The sequence below is a fragment of the Xenopus laevis genome, chromosome 4L, assembly GCF_017654675.1.
Source record: "Xenopus laevis strain J_2021 chromosome 4L, Xenopus_laevis_v10.1, whole genome shotgun sequence".
Classification (NCBI taxonomy): Eukaryota; Metazoa; Chordata; class Amphibia; order Anura; family Pipidae; genus Xenopus; species Xenopus laevis.
This window is the reverse complement of record NC_054377.1, coordinates 26,271,370-26,292,092: the sequence shown is the minus strand read 5'-3', so window position 1 is coordinate 26,292,092 and position 20,723 is coordinate 26,271,370. Positions and strand designations below refer to the sequence as shown.

Genomic DNA, 20,723 nt, shown 5'->3' with positions numbered 1-20,723 from the left:
AGCCGAATACCGAACCGAATACGAACCCTTATTTGCATATGCTAATTAGGGGTAGGAAGGGGAAAACATTTTTTTACTTCTTGCTTTATGACAAAAAGTCACACGATTTCCATCCCCACCCCTAATTTGCATATGCAAATTAGGATTCAGTTCGGCTGGGCAGAAGGATTCGGCCGAATCCGAATCCTGCTGAAAAAGGCAGAATCCTGGCCGAATCCCAAATCGAATCCTGGATTCAGTGCATCACTAGTTTGAATAGCAAGGACAGGGTATTTGATAGCAGGCCATCGTGTCCAGGTTGGGTTGTGAGTAGGGTTGCCACCTATTCTGGAAATAAATACCGACCTTCCTATATATTTATCTTTTTTCCATATTAAGAACATTGGAATCAACCATCATTTTTACCGGCTAGGCCATAAAAATACCGGCCAGGTGGCAACCCTAGTTGTGAGTGGTTCCTGGGTTGGGCATAAGTTGGAGCCCATTATTAAAGGAGAACTAAACCCCCCCCCCCCGTTAATCAAAAATCCCCATCCCCTTCCATCCATTGGCCCCCTCAATGCTTTCTCCCTCTTTAGTAAGTCATGTAACGTGGCATAATTATGCAGAGGAGCTCTCCGGCGCCATCTTCGGATACTCTTCTTTTCCTTCGTCAATCTTCGGAGCTTTCCGCATAGTAAGCACAAATACCAGAATGGTCCTAACTGCGTATGCGCGAAAAAAGCTCCGTGCCGGCGCTCACTTCCGCGAGGAACCAGAAGATACAGAAGATGGTGTCTGAGAGCTCCGCTGTGCTATTCTGCATAAATATGCCAAGGTACATGATAGGGACACTTTTTACACTGAGTTACTAAGGAGGGAGAAAGCAGTGAGGGGGGCCAATGGAAGGAAGGGGTTGGGGATTTTTGATTAATGGGGGGTTTAGTTCTCCTTTAAGTGCCCCTGGGGTACAAAAAGAGTATGGCCCATGGAGATGTGAAATTTTTAACTTCAACTAATAAATACAGTCTTTTTATTTCATTCTTTTAGTCCTGGGAGTGCAGGGTAGCCCTATTTTTCTTTTCTTTGTATACTGGGCATAGGTCTGCCCAACTAGACCTGCACAGGACTCTACTGCAGACAGTATTTATTGGGCCTGTGGTGAGATATTTGGGCCTCTGTGCATTAAAATGCCAGTCCAGACTCTCTATATTCTCTATATTTTTTTGTCCAAGGTTTTTTTTTCTGAACTGTGTTGAATCCAGTAGGAGATTTATTCTGATATAGATTAATCTATCTCTCTCTCTCTCTCTCTCTCTCTCTCTCTCTCTCTCTCTCTCTCTCTCTCTCTCTCTCTCTCTCTCTCTCTCTCTATTTAAAGGGAAACAACCATTTAAATAAGAAAGCATGTTTAGATTGCCATACCATAATTTTTATGGTTTCCAAATGATTAAACATCTCTTTCTATCTCGTACTTGGCTCATTTTTTATTTGGTACATTTGTATTCAGGCCCTCTACTTTTCCTGACAGCTGCACAATAAATACATTAAAAATCTCCCATCATTCCTAACTGGCCCTAATCCCATCCTAAGCAGCTCTTTAGAACACCTTCAATCCATCCAATCCCCATCTCCATTGCATCACTCCTCCCCCTTCTATTTCTCACCAGTAAAAGACTATAATAAAGGTGGCGACTCTACATGTGAAGGCAGAATAAGAATAGACTGTGCCATGAAATCATAATAAAAAGCGGGTATGATTTAATAACGATTGTATAATTAAATGTTGTCATATGGAAAATAGTGAGGCTGCCAGCTTTTGCTGGAAGTCAGTTCCCAGATGATATGCATCTTTTCCGTCTTAACGCGTGACTTGTTCAGACTACCATCGTTAATACAAAATTAGGTTTATTCAGAATTTTTATTGGAAATGTAATGTATCTTGTGCCTTGGTATATTACCCCCCAGTCACAGGGATCTGGTTATCTGCCGTCTCCATCTCTTTCATCTCCAGTAGTTCGGGCGCTTCTTGTACCACTTGCAGAATTGCTTGTGCTTAAAATGTCAAAAGTAATCAAGTTCTTTCTTCTCTGTTAGATGAGCCTCAGCCGCGCACTTCCACTGATAACACTTCTGTGAAGACTCATCGGATCATTTCTTTAGCTTTTATCCTGTATCTGAGAGTTTTGCTTAAATCTGTGTCTTTGCACTAAATTCTATGTTTCCTCCGTCACTGAGTTTGTTAGTAATTTCTTCTGCTCACGCCTCTAGCACTTGAGCTCTTTGCCCGGTTATCCCACGTCTGTTAACCTCTGCAGGACCACTATTAGAAATCACGGGGCCCCGTACAACAAAATTATCGGGGCCCCCCAAGCCCCACCCCATATCCCGCCCACTCCACACAACAGTTTTTTTTTAAAAAAAAAAATTTGTGCCAGGGCCCCTCTTACAAGTTAAAAAAAAAATTGGGGCCCCAAAGAATATTTTAAAACAAAAAACATTGTGGCAGGGGCCTATAGAGTATTAAAATTATACATTGGTGGCCAGGGGATTACAAAAACAAAAACACACATTGGTGTTCAGTAGAATTGAACTTGTGGCTTCAGGACTTCAACTTCGCCTCTTTTTGTGACTTTGGGTCTTTTCGCCGCTTCAGGTCTTCAATTTCGGCTGTTTTCGTGACTTTTCACCGCTTTAGGAGTTCGGCTTTTTGTGGCTTCGGGTCTTTTCGCTGCTTCGGGAGTTCGGCTGTTTTCGTGTCTTCGGGTCTTTTTTTGCCGATTCGGGACTTTGACTTCCGCATTTTGGCTGATTGTGACTTCGGAAATGGCCGCACAGCTTCGGCGCTGGCAAGGGGGGCCCGGCTCTTTCAAAAGTGACGCACTGACGGGGCCCCCTTTCGGTCCCAGGACACCTGTACCCCCCTGTCCCCCCCTGATGGCAGCCCTGACCCTCTGAGCCAATTGTGCTGTACCCATGCTAGCATCACACTCTTGCCTTTGTGTAGCATTCATCATCAAGCAGTTGGGACATGTTTGCCAGCTCAGAATGTGCTTATTTTAAGGCAACTGGACCAGAAAAAATGGTTTAAAATCCAGGAAAATGGAAAATCAGGGAAATGTATTATGCATAATATATAGTGGGACCACAAAACGACAATGTAAAATGAGGGGAAACTTAAAATCAGTTGATGTAAAGTTGAGGTTTCCCTGTATTACATTCAGGCCTGCCTTCTTTATATTTTCCTTTGGTCATTTCTACTATCATTGAATAAATAACAGGACAGCCCCTTCTGTTCAGGTGGGAGCCTGACCGAAAAGCCAAAGTTGAATTTACTCATTTAGGAAGCATCTTCTGACTCTTATCTGCTCAATTCTCACACTGAGTGACGGAACTAGCAGAAGATGCTTCCTGCATCAGTATCCATTCAGTCTAACACCTATATGGAAAAAACAGCAAGGGCTCTCCTCTTGCACCATTATGGTTTTCAGTGTAAAAACAGCTAATATCATTAAAGTATAATGACTGTAAATGTCAAAAGTGCAGCAGTGTCACCGCTTTGTTGCAGAGATTCTAGCAATGTGTTCAGGAGCAGAGAATTTGTCTCACATGATTGGAAGTTGCCTCCAGGGGGAAACAACCCATTGATAAATAAACCCTTTAATCTGAAAGGCTCATTTACATTGAACTCATTACTGCTGGGAAGACATTTGTCTGATGGAAAGAGAAGGATACATCTTCTGATGAGGGGGGGTGGGAGGAATACTTTAGGGATGCACCTAATCCACTATTTTGGATTCGTCCGAACCCCCGAATCCTTTGCGAAAGATTCGGCCGAATACCGAACTGAATCCGAAGGGGAAAACATTTTTTACTTCCTTGTTTTTTGATAAAAAGTCCTGCGATTTCCCTCCCAGACTCTAATTTGCATATGCAAATTAGGATTCGGGTTCGGTTCGGCTGGGCAGAAGGATTCGGTTGTGGTACCCTGAGTTTGTGGATTTGTAGGTACTGAACTTTCCAAGCAATCATTATCCATGGACGATTCTCTCTGGGACCCTCTGTGTTTATTATTAGATGTTTTCTGATACTTTAAAATGTGTGTCCCAGTCTCTGCTGTTTATTTCATATTATTTTTCTCTTTCTCACACAGCGCAACGAGATGACCACATTGCCAGTGTGCTGACAGGTAATAGTGTGGGGGCAGATATTGGGTATTTGTTGGCAGAATGGACTCCAAACAACGTGAATAGCAACACTTACATGATGTTATATTACTGTGTTGTAGAACTGTACATCTCCACGTATACAAGTAGCATTAAACACATACAATGAATGTCCGCACCAGTACAACCTCTCACGCATTGTCCCTACTCCGCAGACATACAAGCCCCCACCATGGAAGAGCTGAAATCTCAAAAGAGCTTTGAGAAATTGATTTGCCGCCAGTACCGAGAACTGCGTCAACTACGCCGCAAGCACCTGCGCAAGGTGTCGTCTCTGTGCAAGGAGCAGAGCACTTGGGTGACACCTCTGCAGAGTCTTCGCAGGAGGAAGCCATTTGGAAGAAGCCATAGAGGAGTGTCTGGGTGAGTAACATAACAGGATGGTAAGAGATTAAAGGAACAGTTCTGTGTAAAAATAAAAATTGAGTAAATAGATAGGCTGTGCAATAGTTAGTTAGCCAAAAATGTAATGTATAAAAGCTGGATGTCTAACATAATAGCCAGAACACTACTTAATGCTTTTCAGCTCTCTAACTCTGAGTTAGTCAGCGACTTGAAGGGGGCCACATGGGACATAACTGTTCAGTGAGTTTGTAATTGTTCCTCAGCATTCAGCTCAGATTCAAAAGCAACAGATATGACCCATGTGGCCCCCCTCAAGTCACTGATTGGTTCCTGGTAACCAATCAGTGAAACCAAGATAGCTGCAAAGCAGGAAGTCGTATTCTGGTTATTATGTTAGCCATCCAGTCTTTATACATTACATTTTCGCCTTACTAACTATATTAGAATTTTTTTTTTTTTTTTGCCCAACCTATCTATTTACAAGTTTTATTTTTATACTGATCTATTCCTTTAAATGGCATGTAATTGTATCCCCCCGTTTAGTGCTTGGTGCTCTACAGAAAGGTGCAACGCATTGAAGATTATTGTAGAGGTGATTGTTAATCATTATGGAGAACACCAAGTACTAGTTATTCATTGAGACTGATTATAAGTAAGGACAGTGTAATGCAGTGGCACCATAGGGAATTGTGTGTATTATGGTGTGTGGCATCATGTGTTATATTATCAGGCTGGATGCAGTACAGGGGGTGCCATTCAGATTGTGCCTTATATTGTAGAGAAAATTGGGATAGTTTTATAAAGCTCAGGCTGCCTTCATGAACATTAAAAATGTGTCATAATCTAACTGGATCAATGAAGGCAAACAAGGTTTACAAATGGCATCGCACTGGCTACACAATCATCCTGTGAATATAGTTGTGCAGGAGCCTACAATATAGGAGCTGGGGTTTTGTTTGTATTCTGTGTATGAATCTCCAGCTCTATACTGCCTTAGCATATTAACTACTAAATCCATGCACCATGGTTACTTGCACAGCATGTTTCCTCTCTACGGGGCGAGCAATATACAGTATGTGCTGTGTGTTCATTTTATGTGCATTGCCTAAATTAATTAGTGCCATGCTTCATAATAAGTGCCATCCTGGATCTACTGGGCCTTCATTTGTCCCCTGCAGGAAGAACTGCTTTGGCTGATACAAAAATTCTATCAAAGTGATAGTTAAGCACAGTGAGGACCAAAAATTCCTGAACTCCATGTTTTTTTCCCTGCAGGGCAGATCAGGATGCTGAGCAGAAGTTAATGGATATGCAGCGGGACCAACAAAAACGTCTCCTGGAACTAAGGGAAATTCAACATGAGCAGGAACGCAAACTGAAACACAGCCACTTACTGCAGGTATATATCCATGTGCCCATTAGTGTTTTCAAAGAGCGTCTGCTTGGGTTTGGGCATATACCATAGAGCAGTGATCCCCAACCAGTGACTCATGAGCAACATTTTGCTCTCCAACCCCTTGGATGTTGCTCCCAGTGGCCTCAAAGCAGGTGCTTATTTTTGTATTCCAGGCTTGGAGGCAAGCAGAGCCTCAATGTAGGCTGCCACTTCACATAGGGGGCTACCAATAGTCAATCACAGCCCATAATGGGCTTGTTTATATGAACTATAGTAGTGTTTCTGAAGCAAACACATCAGTTTTATCAGTGCAGGGCAACAGTGCATGATATTTTCACTACTTTAAAACACTTTAAAGTTTTTATTTATGCTAATTTTCTTAGGCTGTTCAGAAGCTCCAGGAAGTGGCCATTTCCTATCATTCCACTCAACTCAAGAAGTTAAAGGAAATCAATGAAAAGTAAGTGTCTATGAGCAGCGCGTTTCATTCTTTATTTGGGAATGCTAGCAAGTGGGTGACAGAGGTCAGAAGCTGGAATTCTGGGTTAGAGGCAGGGACGGATTACCCGCTAGGTGCCCTAGGCACCTGCCTAAGGTCCGCTTAGCTCTAGGGGCCAGCTGACCGGCCACCACGGTGGGCAGACGTCATCGCGCGTGACTAAGGTTGCCACCTTTTGTGGAGAAAAATACCGGCCTTCATATATGTTTATCTTTTTTCCCTATTAATAACATTGGGATCAACTGCAGTTGGTGCCCAAACTTCATCTTGTTAGGAACTCCCAGTTCTCTCTAAACCTTGTGGCCTATTTAGTGGTGGGACTGTGACTGGCTTGTGAGGGGGGAGGAGGGGGCAGTCAGGCCAGACTGTGCTGTAGCCATTTGAAAGTGATCTGGGGGTAAAATTGAAAAGGGTCTGTGGGGCAGTGGGTGTGGGACTATTGAACTGTTGCAGGGAGTGAGGGAGGGAGGCAGACAGAACTGAGAAAAAAAACCACAACCCCCCCCCAAAAAAAAACTTACAAAAAACTACAAAAAATTATTTGGGGGCAAAGTAATCTGTAAAGGGTCTATGGGAGTGGGACTGTGCAAAACTGTAATAACTGGAAAAAAAACCAGAAATTTGTTCAAACTTTCATAACCTGCCAAATTTTGTAAAATAAACATGGTAATTAGGGGGTGTGGCCACAAAAGCGGGCTTGGTCAAAAAGATTTTGCCGCGCTACGTGCACCAACTTTTGTGTCCCTCTTTCTAATTCCAAAATGCTGGGAGGTTTGCGCTAGCATAGCAGTGCTTCTTTTACAACTGGAACTTTAGGTGGGGGGCAGAAGCATTACCTTGCCTAGGGCCCTGTTTAGTCTTAATCCGGCTCTGTTGGAGGACAATGAAATAAAGGTAAGGTGGGTAGAGGCCACATATACAAACCAAAAGAAACATAGAATAATGGACTGGATTAGAAAAGGCCGCACAATACTCTGTATTTAGACAGATAACAGCAGGTGTGTGTGCAGATGCACAGACATTATATAGTGAATAAAGTAGCCCCTCTTATAAAATATAAGTATATTATAAGTTACCGAGGAGTTTCATGACCATAGAAAAGCACGAGGCTGATGGAACTCCAAGGTAACTTCTAATATCCTCATATTTTGCAACAGGGGGTACTTTATTTATTATAATACACAAGTTTCAGTGAGTCATGTGACAGAAATGACATCATTAAGCTCCAATTATAACCGATGACATCACTAATCACTGTTTATAAGGATATCATTTACGAGATATTTGTGGCTCTTGTGTATTACAGTCGAACCTCAATTTTACATCCCGTGATTCAAAGTTTTCCCTTATATTACATTGTTGTTTTTTGGTTCCAACTGTATGTTATGCAAAATACATTTCCCTGATTTTACATTTTCCTGGATTTTACACCATTTTTTCTGGTCCCCTGAAAAACGTAAAAAGGGGGTTCTTCTGTATATAGAAATACACAGGGCCGTACAGACATATGCCGTGTGCAACAAAAGAATACAGGTCTTGCTAAAGAGAAGGAAAGTGATATTCACTAGGGGTGCCAATTTGTTAGGTTCCTACTACTGAATACAATCACTTTGTACCCCAGCTGGTAAAGCCCAGAATATGTATCCCACAAAATAAAAAATGTTTCTAATATAGTCAGTTAGCCAAAAATGTAATGTATAAAGGCTGGAGTGACTGGAGGTCTAACAGAACAGAACACTACTTCCTGCTTTGTAGCTCTTTAACTCTGAGTTAGTCAGTGACTTAGTTAGTCATGTGCCCCCCCTCAAGTCACTGATTGGTCACTCCCTGGTAACCAGAGGAACACCAAGAGATCAAGTAGTGTTCTGGTTATTATTTTAGACCTCCAGCTAACTAACTATATTAGAAACATTTTTTATTTTGCACAGCCTATTTATTTACCCAGTTTTTATTTTTACACTGAACTGTTCCTTTAAAGGAGAAACAAACCCTTATTTAAAAAAAAACTATCCCCCCCCCCCGCAAATGTACCTAACTCTTTACTTACCCCTCCTAGCAGATTCTGTCCAAAGGAGTTCACTGGCGCCATCTTCAGCCGCTTCGGAATGAGACTGGCGCTTCGGCAATTTTCGTGAGTTTGGGCGTATTTGCAGTTGTTGAGAAAATTTCTCCAACTGCGCATACGCTGCTTTGCCGGGTTCATTCCGAAGATTTCTGAAGAGAAGAAGATGGCTGGCGTGAACTCCACTGGACACAATCTGCACCGAGGGGTAAGTAAAACGTTAGGGGCATTTGCCCGGAGTAACGCTTAGGCTGGGGGGGGGTTTGTTTCTCCTTTAAAGAACAGGAGCATTGCCCTGTTCCCTGCCCTGTGTTGCCTAAATATTAATGGCACCTACCTATTAATGGCACCTAAATATTAATAGCACCTAAATATTAATGGCACCTACTTATTAATGGCACCTACTTATTAATGGCACCTAAATATTAATGGCACCTAAATATTAATAGCACCTAAATATTAATGGCACCTACTTATTGATGGCACCTACTTATTAATGGCACCTACCTATTAATGGCACCTAAATATTAATGGCACCTACCTAATAATGGCACCTACCTATTAATAGCACCTAAATATTAATGGCACCTACTTATTAATGGCACCTACTTATTAATGGCACCTACCTATTAATGGCACTTACGTATTAATAGCACCTAAATATTAATGGCACCTACCTATTTATGGCACCTACCTATTAATGGCACCTGAATATTAATGGCACATACCTATTAAAGGCACCTTAATATTAATGGCACCTACCTATTAATGGCACCTAAATATTAATGGCACCTACCTATTAATGGCACCTAAATATTAATGGAACCTACCTATTAATGGCACCTACCTATTAATGGCACCTACCTATTAATGGCACCTACCTATTAATGGCACCTACCTATTAATGGCACCTACCTATTAATGGCACCTACCTATTAATGGCACCTACCTATTAATGGCACCTACCTATTAATGGCACCTACCTATTTATGGCACCTACCTATTAATGGCACCTAAATATTAATGGCACCTACCTATTAACGGGACCTAAATATTAATGGCACCTAAATATTAATGGCACCTACCTATTAATGGCACCTACCTATTAATGGCACCTAAATATTAATGGCACCTAAATATTAATGGCACCTAGCTGTTAATGGCACCTACCTATTAGGGGTGGTTCACCTCTAAGGTAACTTTTAGTATGTTATCAAACTGCAAGTTCTACTTTTTAATTGAGTATTTGAATTATTTCTTCTAAATCTTTGCAGCTTTCAAATGGGCGTCGCTGACCCCTTCTAAAAAACAAATGCTCTGTAAAGCTACACATGTATTGTTATTGTCAGGCTTACCGGTGTGATCCAGGCGGAGAAGGAGCTGGAGCTGAAGATCTTGAACTCACAAGCGCCTCACACAACCACTACCCACCTGGGATGGAACAGGGAGCAGGGTTGTGGAGAGTAGCCAATGAGACTATCAAACGCGGTACAGAGGATAAGGCAAGGCCGTAGTCAGGAAGTCCGAGGTCAGGGCAGGCAGCGAGGTTCGTAACGATAAGACAAGCAGAAGAGTCGAGGCAGGCAGCAGAAATCGTAGTCCAGGTTCAGGCAGGGTCACAACAGGCAATTCAAGTAGTAAGAGATGCTAGGGTTTCAGTAATAAACCTAATAACCAGGCAATGCCTGTTAGTCTGAATCTGGTTTAAATGCATATCTTTTGGCGCCAAACTAGCGTCCTCACGCTGACGTCGCGGAACTGACGCCAGCGCGTCCGTCATAGGCGTTTCCGCCTACGTCCCTGCGCCCGCGACCGTCGTCACCGCGTCAGCGACCGTCGCCGGCGTCCGCGTCACGCGCCGGCGCGCATTACCGCGCCTGCGCCGAACGGAACGCATGCGTACGTTCTTACATTGCCCCCCATCAAGGAGCGGCCTCAGGACGCGACAACCAGCAGGCTTACCAGGATAGGTTCCATGAAATCTGTCCAACAACTCAGGAGCGTGGATGTTGGATGCCGGTTCCCAAGAATTTTCTTCCGGACCATAACCCTTCCACCTCACCAGGTACTGGAGCCGTTTGCCTCTTAATCTGGAATCCAGGATCTCTTCCACCTCAAATTCCTCTTGACCGTCAACCACCACGGGAAGCGGTGGAGGAGCCGAACGCCCAGGAAATCGGAACATCGAGACTGGTTTTAAAAGAGCAGCATGAAATACAGGATGTATTTTCCAGGATGCTGGAAGTTTAAGCTGGAAGGCCACAGGATTGACTTGGCGGATGATAGAAAAAGGACCCAGGAAACGTTGACCCAACTTCCTACTGGGACAAGAAAGCTTAAGGTTAACAGTTGATAACCACACACGGTCACCCACCTTGAACTCTGGGTCGCCTCTCCGCCTCCGATCAGCGTAAGTCTTGAAATTTTGTTGCGCCTTCCTCATGTTTTCTTGGAGCCTTTGAAAATTATTCGATAGAAAAGTTAATCTGTCCTTGACAGCGGGAACTAAAATATCAGAAACAATGGCAGAGGGAAAAGTTACTGGATGAAGACCATAATTTGCGAAAAAAGGGGACTGATTAATTGATGAGTGATGGGAATTATTATAGGCAAACTCCGCAAAAGGAAGAAGATTGACCCAATCGTCTTGGAGGTAAGAAGAATAACATCTCAGGTATTGCTCGAGAGTTTGATTAGTTCGCTCGGTCTGGCCATTGGACTGAGGATGAAACGCAGAGGAAAGAGACACCGAAATCTTGAGTGCTTTGCACAATGATTTCCAGAACTGTGATGTAAATTGTGGTCCCCGATCCGACACTACTTCATCTGGAAGGCCATGGAGTCTTACCACTTCTTTAATGAAGGTATCGGCAGTCTCGGAGGCGGAGGGAAGTTTTGGTAGAGATTTAAAATGTGCCATCTTAGTTAAACGATCAACAAAAACAACAATGGTGGAACAATCACAGGACAATGGTAAATCGGAAATGAAGTCCAAAGAAACTGATCCCCATGGACGGGAAGGCACTGGCAGAGGTTGAAGAAGACCAATAGGCTTAGAGTGAGATCTAGAACAAATTTCACATGAAGCAACAAATTTAAAACAGTCCTTAGCCATCCCAGGCCACCAAAATAATCTCTTGGCCAAGACAATAGTTTTCTTTATACCTGGATGACCTGCCAATTTAGAATCATGACTATTTTTAAGAACCTCCAAACGCATTGATTCTGGGACAAAAATCTTGCCTTGATGAAAAAGAAGACCTTCCTTAGGCAGTAACGATGGTTCAGAAATGTTTAAAGAAGCGTCCTTAATTCTATCCACCAGGGTCGGTTGAAGCAGAAGAAAGTTATTTGAATTTAGAATTGTCTCAGGAGCCAAGGAAACCTCGTTTTCAGAAGAAAACATTCGAGATAAAGCATCTGCTTTAACGTTTTTTGATCCAGGTCGGTAAGTAAGATGAAAATTGAATCTCATAAAAAATAACGCCCATCTTGCTTGTCTGGGTCTAAGCCGTGTAGCTGAACGTAAATATTCCAGATTCCTGTGATCAGTAAAAATGAGAATCGGATGTTTAGACCCTTCGAGGAGGTACCTCCATTCTTCAAGTGCCAGCTTGGTAGCGAGTAATTCACGGTCAGCCACATCGTAATTACACTCACTCTTGGCCAGTTTACGAGAAAAGAAGGCAACAGGATGAAGATCCTCTTGAAACCCAGTTCTCTGAGACAACACAGCACCCACCGCAAGTTCTGAAGCATCTACCTCCAGAATGAAAGGAAGGGAAACGTCAGGATGGTGAAGAATTGGACCTGAAGTGAAGAGTGTCTTCAATTTCTCAAAAGCCTCCTGAGCCTGAGAAGACCAAACAAACTTTTGATTATTGCGCGTCAGTTCAGTGATTGGAAGAATGACTTGAGAAAATTTTTTTTATAAATTTTCTATAAAAATTTGCAAAGCCGATAAAACGTTGAACGGCCTTCTTAGAAGATGGAATCGGCCAATTAAGAATTGCAGAAATCTTCCTTGAGTCCATCTGAATACCCTGAGGAGAAATACAGAACCCCAAAAAATCTACAGATGATTGTTCAAACACACATTTCTCAACTTTAGCATATAACTGATGAGTGCGTAGATGGGCCAGAACCTTCTTCACATGAACTCTGTGTTCTTCCAAAGAATTAGAATATCATCTAAATAAATGATGACAAATATATCGAGGAAGTCCCTGAAAACGTTGTTAACAAAATGTTGAAAAGTTGCGGGAGCGTTGCAGAGACCAAAGGGCATGACCAGGTATTCAAAATGCCCGTAACGAGTACGAAAAGCTGTCTTCCATTCATCGCCCTCTGTTATTCGGACCAAATTGTAAGCGCCCCGAAGATCCAATTTAGAAAAGATCTTAGCCTCCGCCAATCGTTGAAATAGTTCAGGAATGAGAGGAAGTGGGTAACGATTCTTAACTGTGATCTTGTTCAAATCCCGGTAGTCTATACACGGCCTTAATGAATGGTCTTTCTTCTCGACAAAGAAAATCCCAGCTCCTGCTGGAGAAGAAGACTGTCTAATAAACCCTTTAGCCAAATTTTCATCTAAATAAGAACGAAGTTCCACAAGTTCTGACTCGGATAAAGGGTAAACTCGACCAAACGGAATCTGGGCCCCAGGAAGAAGATTAATAGGGCAATCATAAATGCGATGAGGGGGTAACTTGTCAGCCCCTTTCTTATTGAAAACGTCCAAAAACTCCCAATAAGCCTGAGGAAGAAGTTCATGAATTTCCGAAGTAGGGGATAAAAAACAGACCCTCTTTGAAGAAGAAATACAACGAGAAGAGCAGAAATTTGAAAGAAATTTTCTTCACCGGTAGCCCAATTGATGGATGGGTTGTGCTTCTGTAACCAAGGTAATCCCAGAATAACGGGGAATAAAGGAGAAGACACAACATCAAAGTTCATCATTTCAGCGTGCCCTTTATTCAACAAAACAAAAAGAGAGACGGTCTCTTGCACCACAGGGCCTGAGGTAATCAGAGACCCGTCAGCCACCCGGAGAGCTACGGGATTCTTCTTGGCTTGGAGCGGAATCTGGAACCGTAGTGCTACTCTATTGTCCAGAAAGCATCCGCTGGCCCCAGAGTCAAGGATTGCTTGGAGTTCTACCCGTTGGTCTCCCCACTGTAAAGACAAAGAGACTGTCAGGAGAGGCACAGGAACATGGCAGGGAGTGAAGTCTTTTTCGAGCAACTTCTTACCCGCTGGGCGGACCGGACAACCCCGAAGCAGATGGCCTGCTTGTCCACAGTAAAGACAGAGATTCAGTCTGCGGCGTCTGAGGCGTTCCTCCGGAGATAAAGCAGATTTAATAGCACCGATCTGCATAGGCTCTGGGGCTGTACTGAAGACAGGCGGAGGCACGGCATCCGAACCGGAGGAGGAGCAGATGGTAACATCCAGGTTTGAGATGAAAGACCCGCTTTCTCCGCTTTTTCTTCCTCTCTACGCTCTCGGAGCCTCTGATCAAGCTGAATAGCGAGGAGGATGAGGTCTTCCAAACTGTCCGGAATGCCAGTACGGGCCAATTCGTTCTTCAACTCAGAAGAAAGTCCGAAGCGGTATTGGTTTTTTAGTGCGGCAGGGTTCCATTCTGTGTCATCTGCCCATTGCCAGAACTCCAAAGTATAATCCTCAGCAGGACGGACCCCTTGCTTCAGGGAACGTAAGGCAGCCTCAGCAGTAGCGACTCTGTGGGGATCATCGAAAATGACCGCCATTGCGTCAAAAAAGGAATCCACCGAAGCCAAGACTGGACTGTGGCGGTCCATGAGACGAAAGGCCCAGGTCTGTGGTTCTCCCTTGAGAAAAGAGATAATAACCCCGACCCGGGTTTGCTCAGTAGGATAGGTGTGGGGCTTTAAGGAGAACAGCAGCTTGCAGTTGCTCCTGAAATTCCGAAACAGCTTCCGGTCTCCGGCAAACTTCTCTGGGAAAGCCACCTTGGGTTCAGAGATCTCCGATGTGATGACTTGAACCTCTGTTGGTGCAGGAGGAGTGGCAGCAGAAGTGGAAGGGAGAGCCGCTGGCAGATGAGATCTGATATGCTCCTGTAGCTGAGCATATCCACTTTGCAGCTCCCGGACCGCTTGCGTCAGAGAGGACAGCTGCTGGGTTAGGACAGCAAACGGAGAGGCCCCTTCAGCTGGATCCATTTTGGGCCTGGTTATACTGTCAGGCTTACCGGTGTGATCCAGGCGGAGAAGGAGCTGGAGCTGAAGATCTTGAACTCACAAGCGCCTCACACAACCACTACCCACCTGGGATGGAACAGGGAGCAGGGTTGTGGAGAGTAGCCAATGAGACTATCAAACGCAGTACAGAGGATAAGGCAAGGCCGTAGTCAGGAAGTCCGAGGTCAGGGCAGGCAGCGAGGTTCGTAACGATAAGACAAGCAGAAGAGTCGAGGCAGGCAGCAGAAATCGTAGTCCAGGTTCAGGCAGGGTCACAACAGGCAATTCAAGTAGTAAGAGATGCTAGGGTTTCAGTAATAAACCTAATAACCAGGCAATGCATGTTAGTCTGAATCTGGTTTAAATGCATATCTTTTGGCGCCAAACTAGCGTCCTCACGCTGACGTCGCGGAACTGACGCCAGCGCGTCCGTCATAGGCGTTTCCGCCTACGTCCCTGCGACCGTCGCCACCGCGTCAGCAACCGTCGCTGGCGTCCGCGTCATGCGCCGGCGCGCATTACCACGCCTGCGTCGAACGGAACACATGCGTACGTTCTTACAGTTATTGCTACTTTTTAATTACTCATCTTTCTATTCAGGCCTCTCCTATTCATATTCCAGTCTCTTATTTAAATCAATGCACTAGGCAATTTGGACCCCAGCAACTAGATTGCTGAAATTGCAAACTGGAGAGCTGCTGAATAAAAAGCTAAATAGCTCAAAAAGCACAAATAATAAAAAATTAAAACCAATTGCAAATTGTCTCAGAATATCACTCTCTACATCATACTATCTCAAAGGTGAACAACCCCTTTAATGTATTAATGTCAAGCAGCTATATAAGAAACCTGTGGCTATGATTGGATACACATTCTGTATAAGCCAGAGAGTAAATTATTGAAAGGGACCTGAGGCACTTCAAGCTCTGAACCCTCATTATTCCTCCGCAGGGAGAAGAAAGAGCTGCAGAAGATCCTGGACAGAAAAAGACATAACAGCATTACAGAGGCCAAGTCACGGGAGCGGCAGAAAAAGGACGTGTGAGTTCTCAATGTACTTCCAATATACAAGCCTTACTCTGTATTCTGCTTTAGCTTCACTCCATCCTCTTATCCTCTTGCTTTATCCAGTCCATTAATAACTCTTGTCTTTTCTCCCCCCACAGGGAACTGACAGAAATTAACAGGCGGCACATTAACGAGTCCGTAAGCTCCATACGAAGGGTGAGCTCCTACATGTGCAAAATGATGAATGGCAGTTTGTGTATCAAGGCGGCAGTTAGCTGGTGCTACATGCAGTCATTACTGTATCACGAGCTTTAGTACTAAAATGTGACATTGTGGACAGAACTGTAACTCACACAAAGAACCAACAGATCTACCCCCGCCCTCTGGCATCTGTTTGGCACATTCAGTTTCTTCCCGTCCTTCTGCCTAGCAACCATTGGGATAATGTGTTATGTAAGGTGACAGTTTATTAACGGGTATCAGACAGTCAGTAGATCCACACAGATACAACGATGTGATGCAGTGAGACGTGTGCAGATCATTAGTAGCACTAATTCATTATTAGTACATACCTTGTAGGCAACGCATGACAACACAATTGTTCTGCCTACAAAGATGTGCAATTAAGCATTAATGTGTAGGATATTATAAATGACACAAATGTAATAAAAGGCACTAAGTTTGTCCCGGAGCAGTAACCCATAGCAACCAATAAGATGTTGCTTTAAAACAGGTGACCAGTAAATGTTAACTGTTGATTGGTTGCTATGGGTTACTGCTCCTGGGCAAACTTAGTACCTTTTATTACATAACGCCCAATGACTCCCGACTTGTCGCCTTCACCTCACCGTGATTCGCTCGTGGTAATAAGGATGTGACACTGATTTACTTACATTACGGGAAAGTTTATTGTTGGTTCTAAATCAGCTGTGTCGGTGCTGGCCAGGGCCCCACAGTCCTGTCTCGCTGTAACGCAACTTTAACTCACAGATCTGGAGAAATGGTTTATATATTTATATATATATATATATATATATATATATATATATATATATATATATATATATATATAGAGGTCTTTAAAGGGGAACTGTCATACCTATCAAAAAATTATAGTGATTGAACAATTTGACTTCAGCTTCTGCCTCATTTACTCACCGGCAGTCAAGAAACGATTCTTCCGTTTTTGTTACTTTCTTTTACTTGTCTTTCTATTCAGACCCTTTCCTATTCATCTTCCAGTTTGGCATTCAGACCACTGCCTGGTTGCTAGGGTAGATTGGGCCCTAGCAATCAGAAAACGTATGTAATTCCAAGCACTCACCAGCAGCCAAGAAAAAAATCTTCTTTTTGTTACTTTCTATTACTTGTCTTTCTATTCAGACCCTCTCCTATTCATCTTTCAGTTTGTCATTTCAACCACCGCTGGTTGCTAGGGTAGATTGGGCCCTAGCAACCAATTAACTTTAGTAATTCCAAGCAGAAAAGCTGCTGCCCATAACCAGTTGAAGACATAAAATAAAATGCTCTGCAAGTGAAAACCATAATGAGCTTATGATATACTGTAGCCTAGTGATTGATGATGATGATGATATCCAGTTAATTCTGTGTCTGTTTCTCTCAGCTGGAAGAGGCCCAGAAAAGGCGTCAGGAGAAGCTGCAGACGGCTCACCAGGAAACATTGCAAAGGATAAAGGATGAGGAACCAAAGGTCAGAATTAACCTTATAGGCACCATGATACACTGATACTGTCAGGTTTCCTACTTGCACCTTATTATCTCTCCTCCCCTTATGTTGACGTGACTCCCATGTTTCCTTGTAGCCTCTGTATCTGACCTCTCGTCCAATAAAAAAACATCTTGTGCATTTGTGGAGGAGTGAGTGGGAGGGGCTGTCTGTTCCTCATTGGCAAACCAGCCAATCATAAGCATCTGTAAAGGAAATGGGTCCCAGGGGGCATGTTAATGTTTTTAAAGGGAAACTAAAATAGAATAATGCTAGAAATGCTGTATGTTGTATACTAAATATAAACATGAACTTACTGCACCACAAGCCTAATCAAACAAATGATTTATGCTTTCAAATTTGGCCACATGGGGTCGCCATCTTGTAACTTTGTTAAACATCTTTGCAAGACCAAGACTGTGCACATGCTCAGTGTGATCTGGGCTTCTTAGGGATCGTCATAAATTATTAAAACAGCACAAGTCAAATAATATCTGCCAGAAGCCGATACAGCGAGACTGATTAATAATCCGAATAGGCAGACTGCACTGGGTCCTGTGTTGTCATGTAATCTAATGTGGATTTTATAATTTTTGTATTGTTTAATATAAACGTTCTCCAATTCTCCAGAACCAGTGGCTGCAGCAAAATAATCCTTCAATGAGAATCCCAGTATTATCTGTTCCATGATCTTTGTCCCTGCAGCTGGAGTTGGAAACAGTAAAGAGGATGTAAAGGTCAAAAATAGAATACCATTTTTACTTTATTAACGGAAAAAAAAAAACCTATCCACAATAATAAACGTGTTTTTATAAGAAATCTGACTGTGTGCAGTGAAATTCCCCCCGATCATTTACTTGCTCTGACAGCTGCAGATATGAATCTCTACAAAGTCGTCGGCTGCTCTACAGGGAAACAAACAAAGCTGCTCGATTTCTGAGAAATCCCTCCTTTTGAAGGTATGATCATTTCCCTGCAGAGCAGTCAGGGACCATCTGAAGTTTCCTATCCACAACTGTCAGAGCAAGTAAAACAAAGGGGGAATTTCACTGCATACAGTCAGGTTTCTTATAAAAACTGTAGACATTTTTTAATGAAAGCATATTGGAGACAGGTTTCTTTTTCATTGAAGAAAGTAAAAATGGGATTTTTTGCTTTTACATTCCTTTTTAATATAAAAGAGGGCTGCTTACATTTTTGTTTTATAGTGTTTTCCCATACCCACCTTGTGGGTCCTCTGAATCTTCTTTGCACCCTCTTTTTTAACAGAGACTTGTCAACACCAGTCCATAGACATTGGTCAGGATCATCGGGTACTGAAACTCACATCGACATTTATTTTTTTTCCATCTCAACCCCCATTTTTTGTTTTTTTTCCCAGCTGCAGGCACAGTTAGATGAAGCATGCCAGGCTGAGTTCTGCCAGCTACCCCAAGAAGTCCGCCGTTACCTGCAGGAAGATGGTTGGGTTGGAAGTGGTTCAGGTCCCCCCTCATCTTCGCACAGCAGCCCACCCTCAATCACCCGGAGCTGGGGGTCGGAGTCTGGCGAAAAAGATTCTCTTCATTCCCCGGGAGATTCAAGTGATGAAGCCACCAGGCTCTGACCCCCCACCCCCTAAAAATATAGAAATAAACTTTTTTACTTTCAGAAGCTAATCTTGGAATCCAATAGTATACAGGGTACTGATAAAATAAGAATTACCCAGGATGCACCTGTGTACAAGAGCACCTCATAATCAGAGGGTCACAGGAGCTAGCACTCCACACAAAGAATCCAGATCTCCCCTGCTCAGTGCCCCCAAATCTGATCCATTCAGCGTCTGTGTATTCTGTGTCGTCACTGATGTGAGGAGAGGAAAGTGGACATGGTACCTGAGTGAGTGAGCGTGTGAGTGAGAGTGTGAGTGTGAACTCTATGATGCAGAACACTATGGGACAAGAAGTACTGAGCGACCCGCGAACAGAAACTGTAGCTAAAATATAAACTGCTTCTATATTACAGAGTATTTTGCAACATTGGCAAATATATATATATTTATTTAAAGGGATACTGTCGTCAGAGTAAAAGTGTTTACTTATATCAGAAATATGTTTTATATTTGTGTAAAAGTAGTGTAGTTTGGGAAAAACTGAAAAAAAAAAGTCTAGTTATGTTTGTGCTTTGTGGCAGTTTCTACTTCCTTACTGGTAAATAACAGCAGTACTCTGTTGCTTTAAGGCAGATATTCTAGATACACACTGAGGGCTAGCGCATTCCTATCACATGATGCAGATCAGGATGAGTTAAAGGGATTCTGTCATGATTTTTATGATGTTGTTTTTATTTCTAAATTACACTGTTTATACTGCAAATAATTTACTGTATAATATAAAACTTTATTCCTGAACCAGCAAGTGTATTTTTTAAGTTGTAATATTGGTGTGTATTCAGCCATCTCAGGTCATTTTGCCTGGTCATGTGCTTTCAGAAAGAGCCAGCACTTTAGGATGGAACTGCTTTCTGGCAGGCTGTTGTTTCTCCTAATCAATGGAACTGAATGTGTTGCAGTGGGACCTGGATTTTACTGTTGAGTGCTGTTCTTAGATCTACCAGGGAGCTGTTATCTTGTGTCAGGAAGCTGTTATCTGGTTACCTTCCCATTGTTCTTTTGTTAAACTGCTGGGGGGGGTGATATCACTCCAACTTGCAGTACAGCAGTAAAGAGTGACTGAAGTTTATCAGAGTCACATGACTGGGGCAGCTGGGAAACTGACAATATGTCTAGCCCAATGTCAGATTTTAAAATTTAATATAAAAACATCTGTTTGCTCTTTCGAGAAATGGATTTCAGTGCAGAATTCTGCTGGAGCAGCACTACTAACTGATGCGTTTTGAAAAAAACTTTTTTTCCCATGACAGTATCCCTTTAAGCTTAATCTAAAGGGTTCATTTACTGCAGTGCTGCCCTTTGTCAATTGCAGACATGTATTTCAACTTCTGAAATCCACAAATCCACGATATCTTATACTGCATTATTAGTGGCTAAAGCACAAGGGGCATTTTGGCTGTTGCTGCCCTCTAATGGAGATGGCTCAAATGCACCGTACTGAATGCACACAGAGTGGGGATGTTTTAGCTTCAAAGTCCAGAGACTGTCATTCAGAAGAAAAGGGAGTGAGGACAGGAGGAGAGGGGGCTGCCGCAGTTTTCCTGCTGGGGACAGCGGCGGACAGAATGCACCATGTGCCATAGACCTGAAGCTGAAAAAAGAATATT

At 43.0% G+C, this 20,723-nt stretch overlaps 1 protein-coding gene across 2 annotated transcripts in view; it reads left to right on the top strand.

The window, feature by feature from the left end:
- plcb3.L (phospholipase C beta 3 L homeolog) overlaps positions 1–19,854 on the top strand; it is a 110,994-nt gene extending 91,140 nt beyond the window's left edge. The window contains exons 26-33 of one of the 2 annotated variants that reach the window (XM_041589175.1): positions 4,133–4,168; positions 4,361–4,568; positions 5,826–5,949; positions 6,330–6,406; positions 15,683–15,772; positions 15,898–15,955; positions 17,364–17,450; positions 18,847–19,854. In XM_041589175.1, the coding sequence (XP_041445109.1) occupies positions 4,133–4,168; positions 4,361–4,568; positions 5,826–5,949; positions 6,330–6,406; positions 15,683–15,772; positions 15,898–15,955; positions 17,364–17,450; positions 18,847–19,071 (905 nt within the window). In that variant the 3' untranslated portion in view covers positions 19,072–19,854. The remainder of the gene's footprint in view (positions 1–4,132; positions 4,169–4,360; positions 4,569–5,825; positions 5,950–6,329; positions 6,407–15,682; positions 15,773–15,897; positions 15,956–17,363; positions 17,451–18,846) is intronic. The other variant, NM_001087700.2, reaches the window with a different exon arrangement.
- The last annotated feature ends 869 nt before the right edge of the window (positions 19,855–20,723 follow it).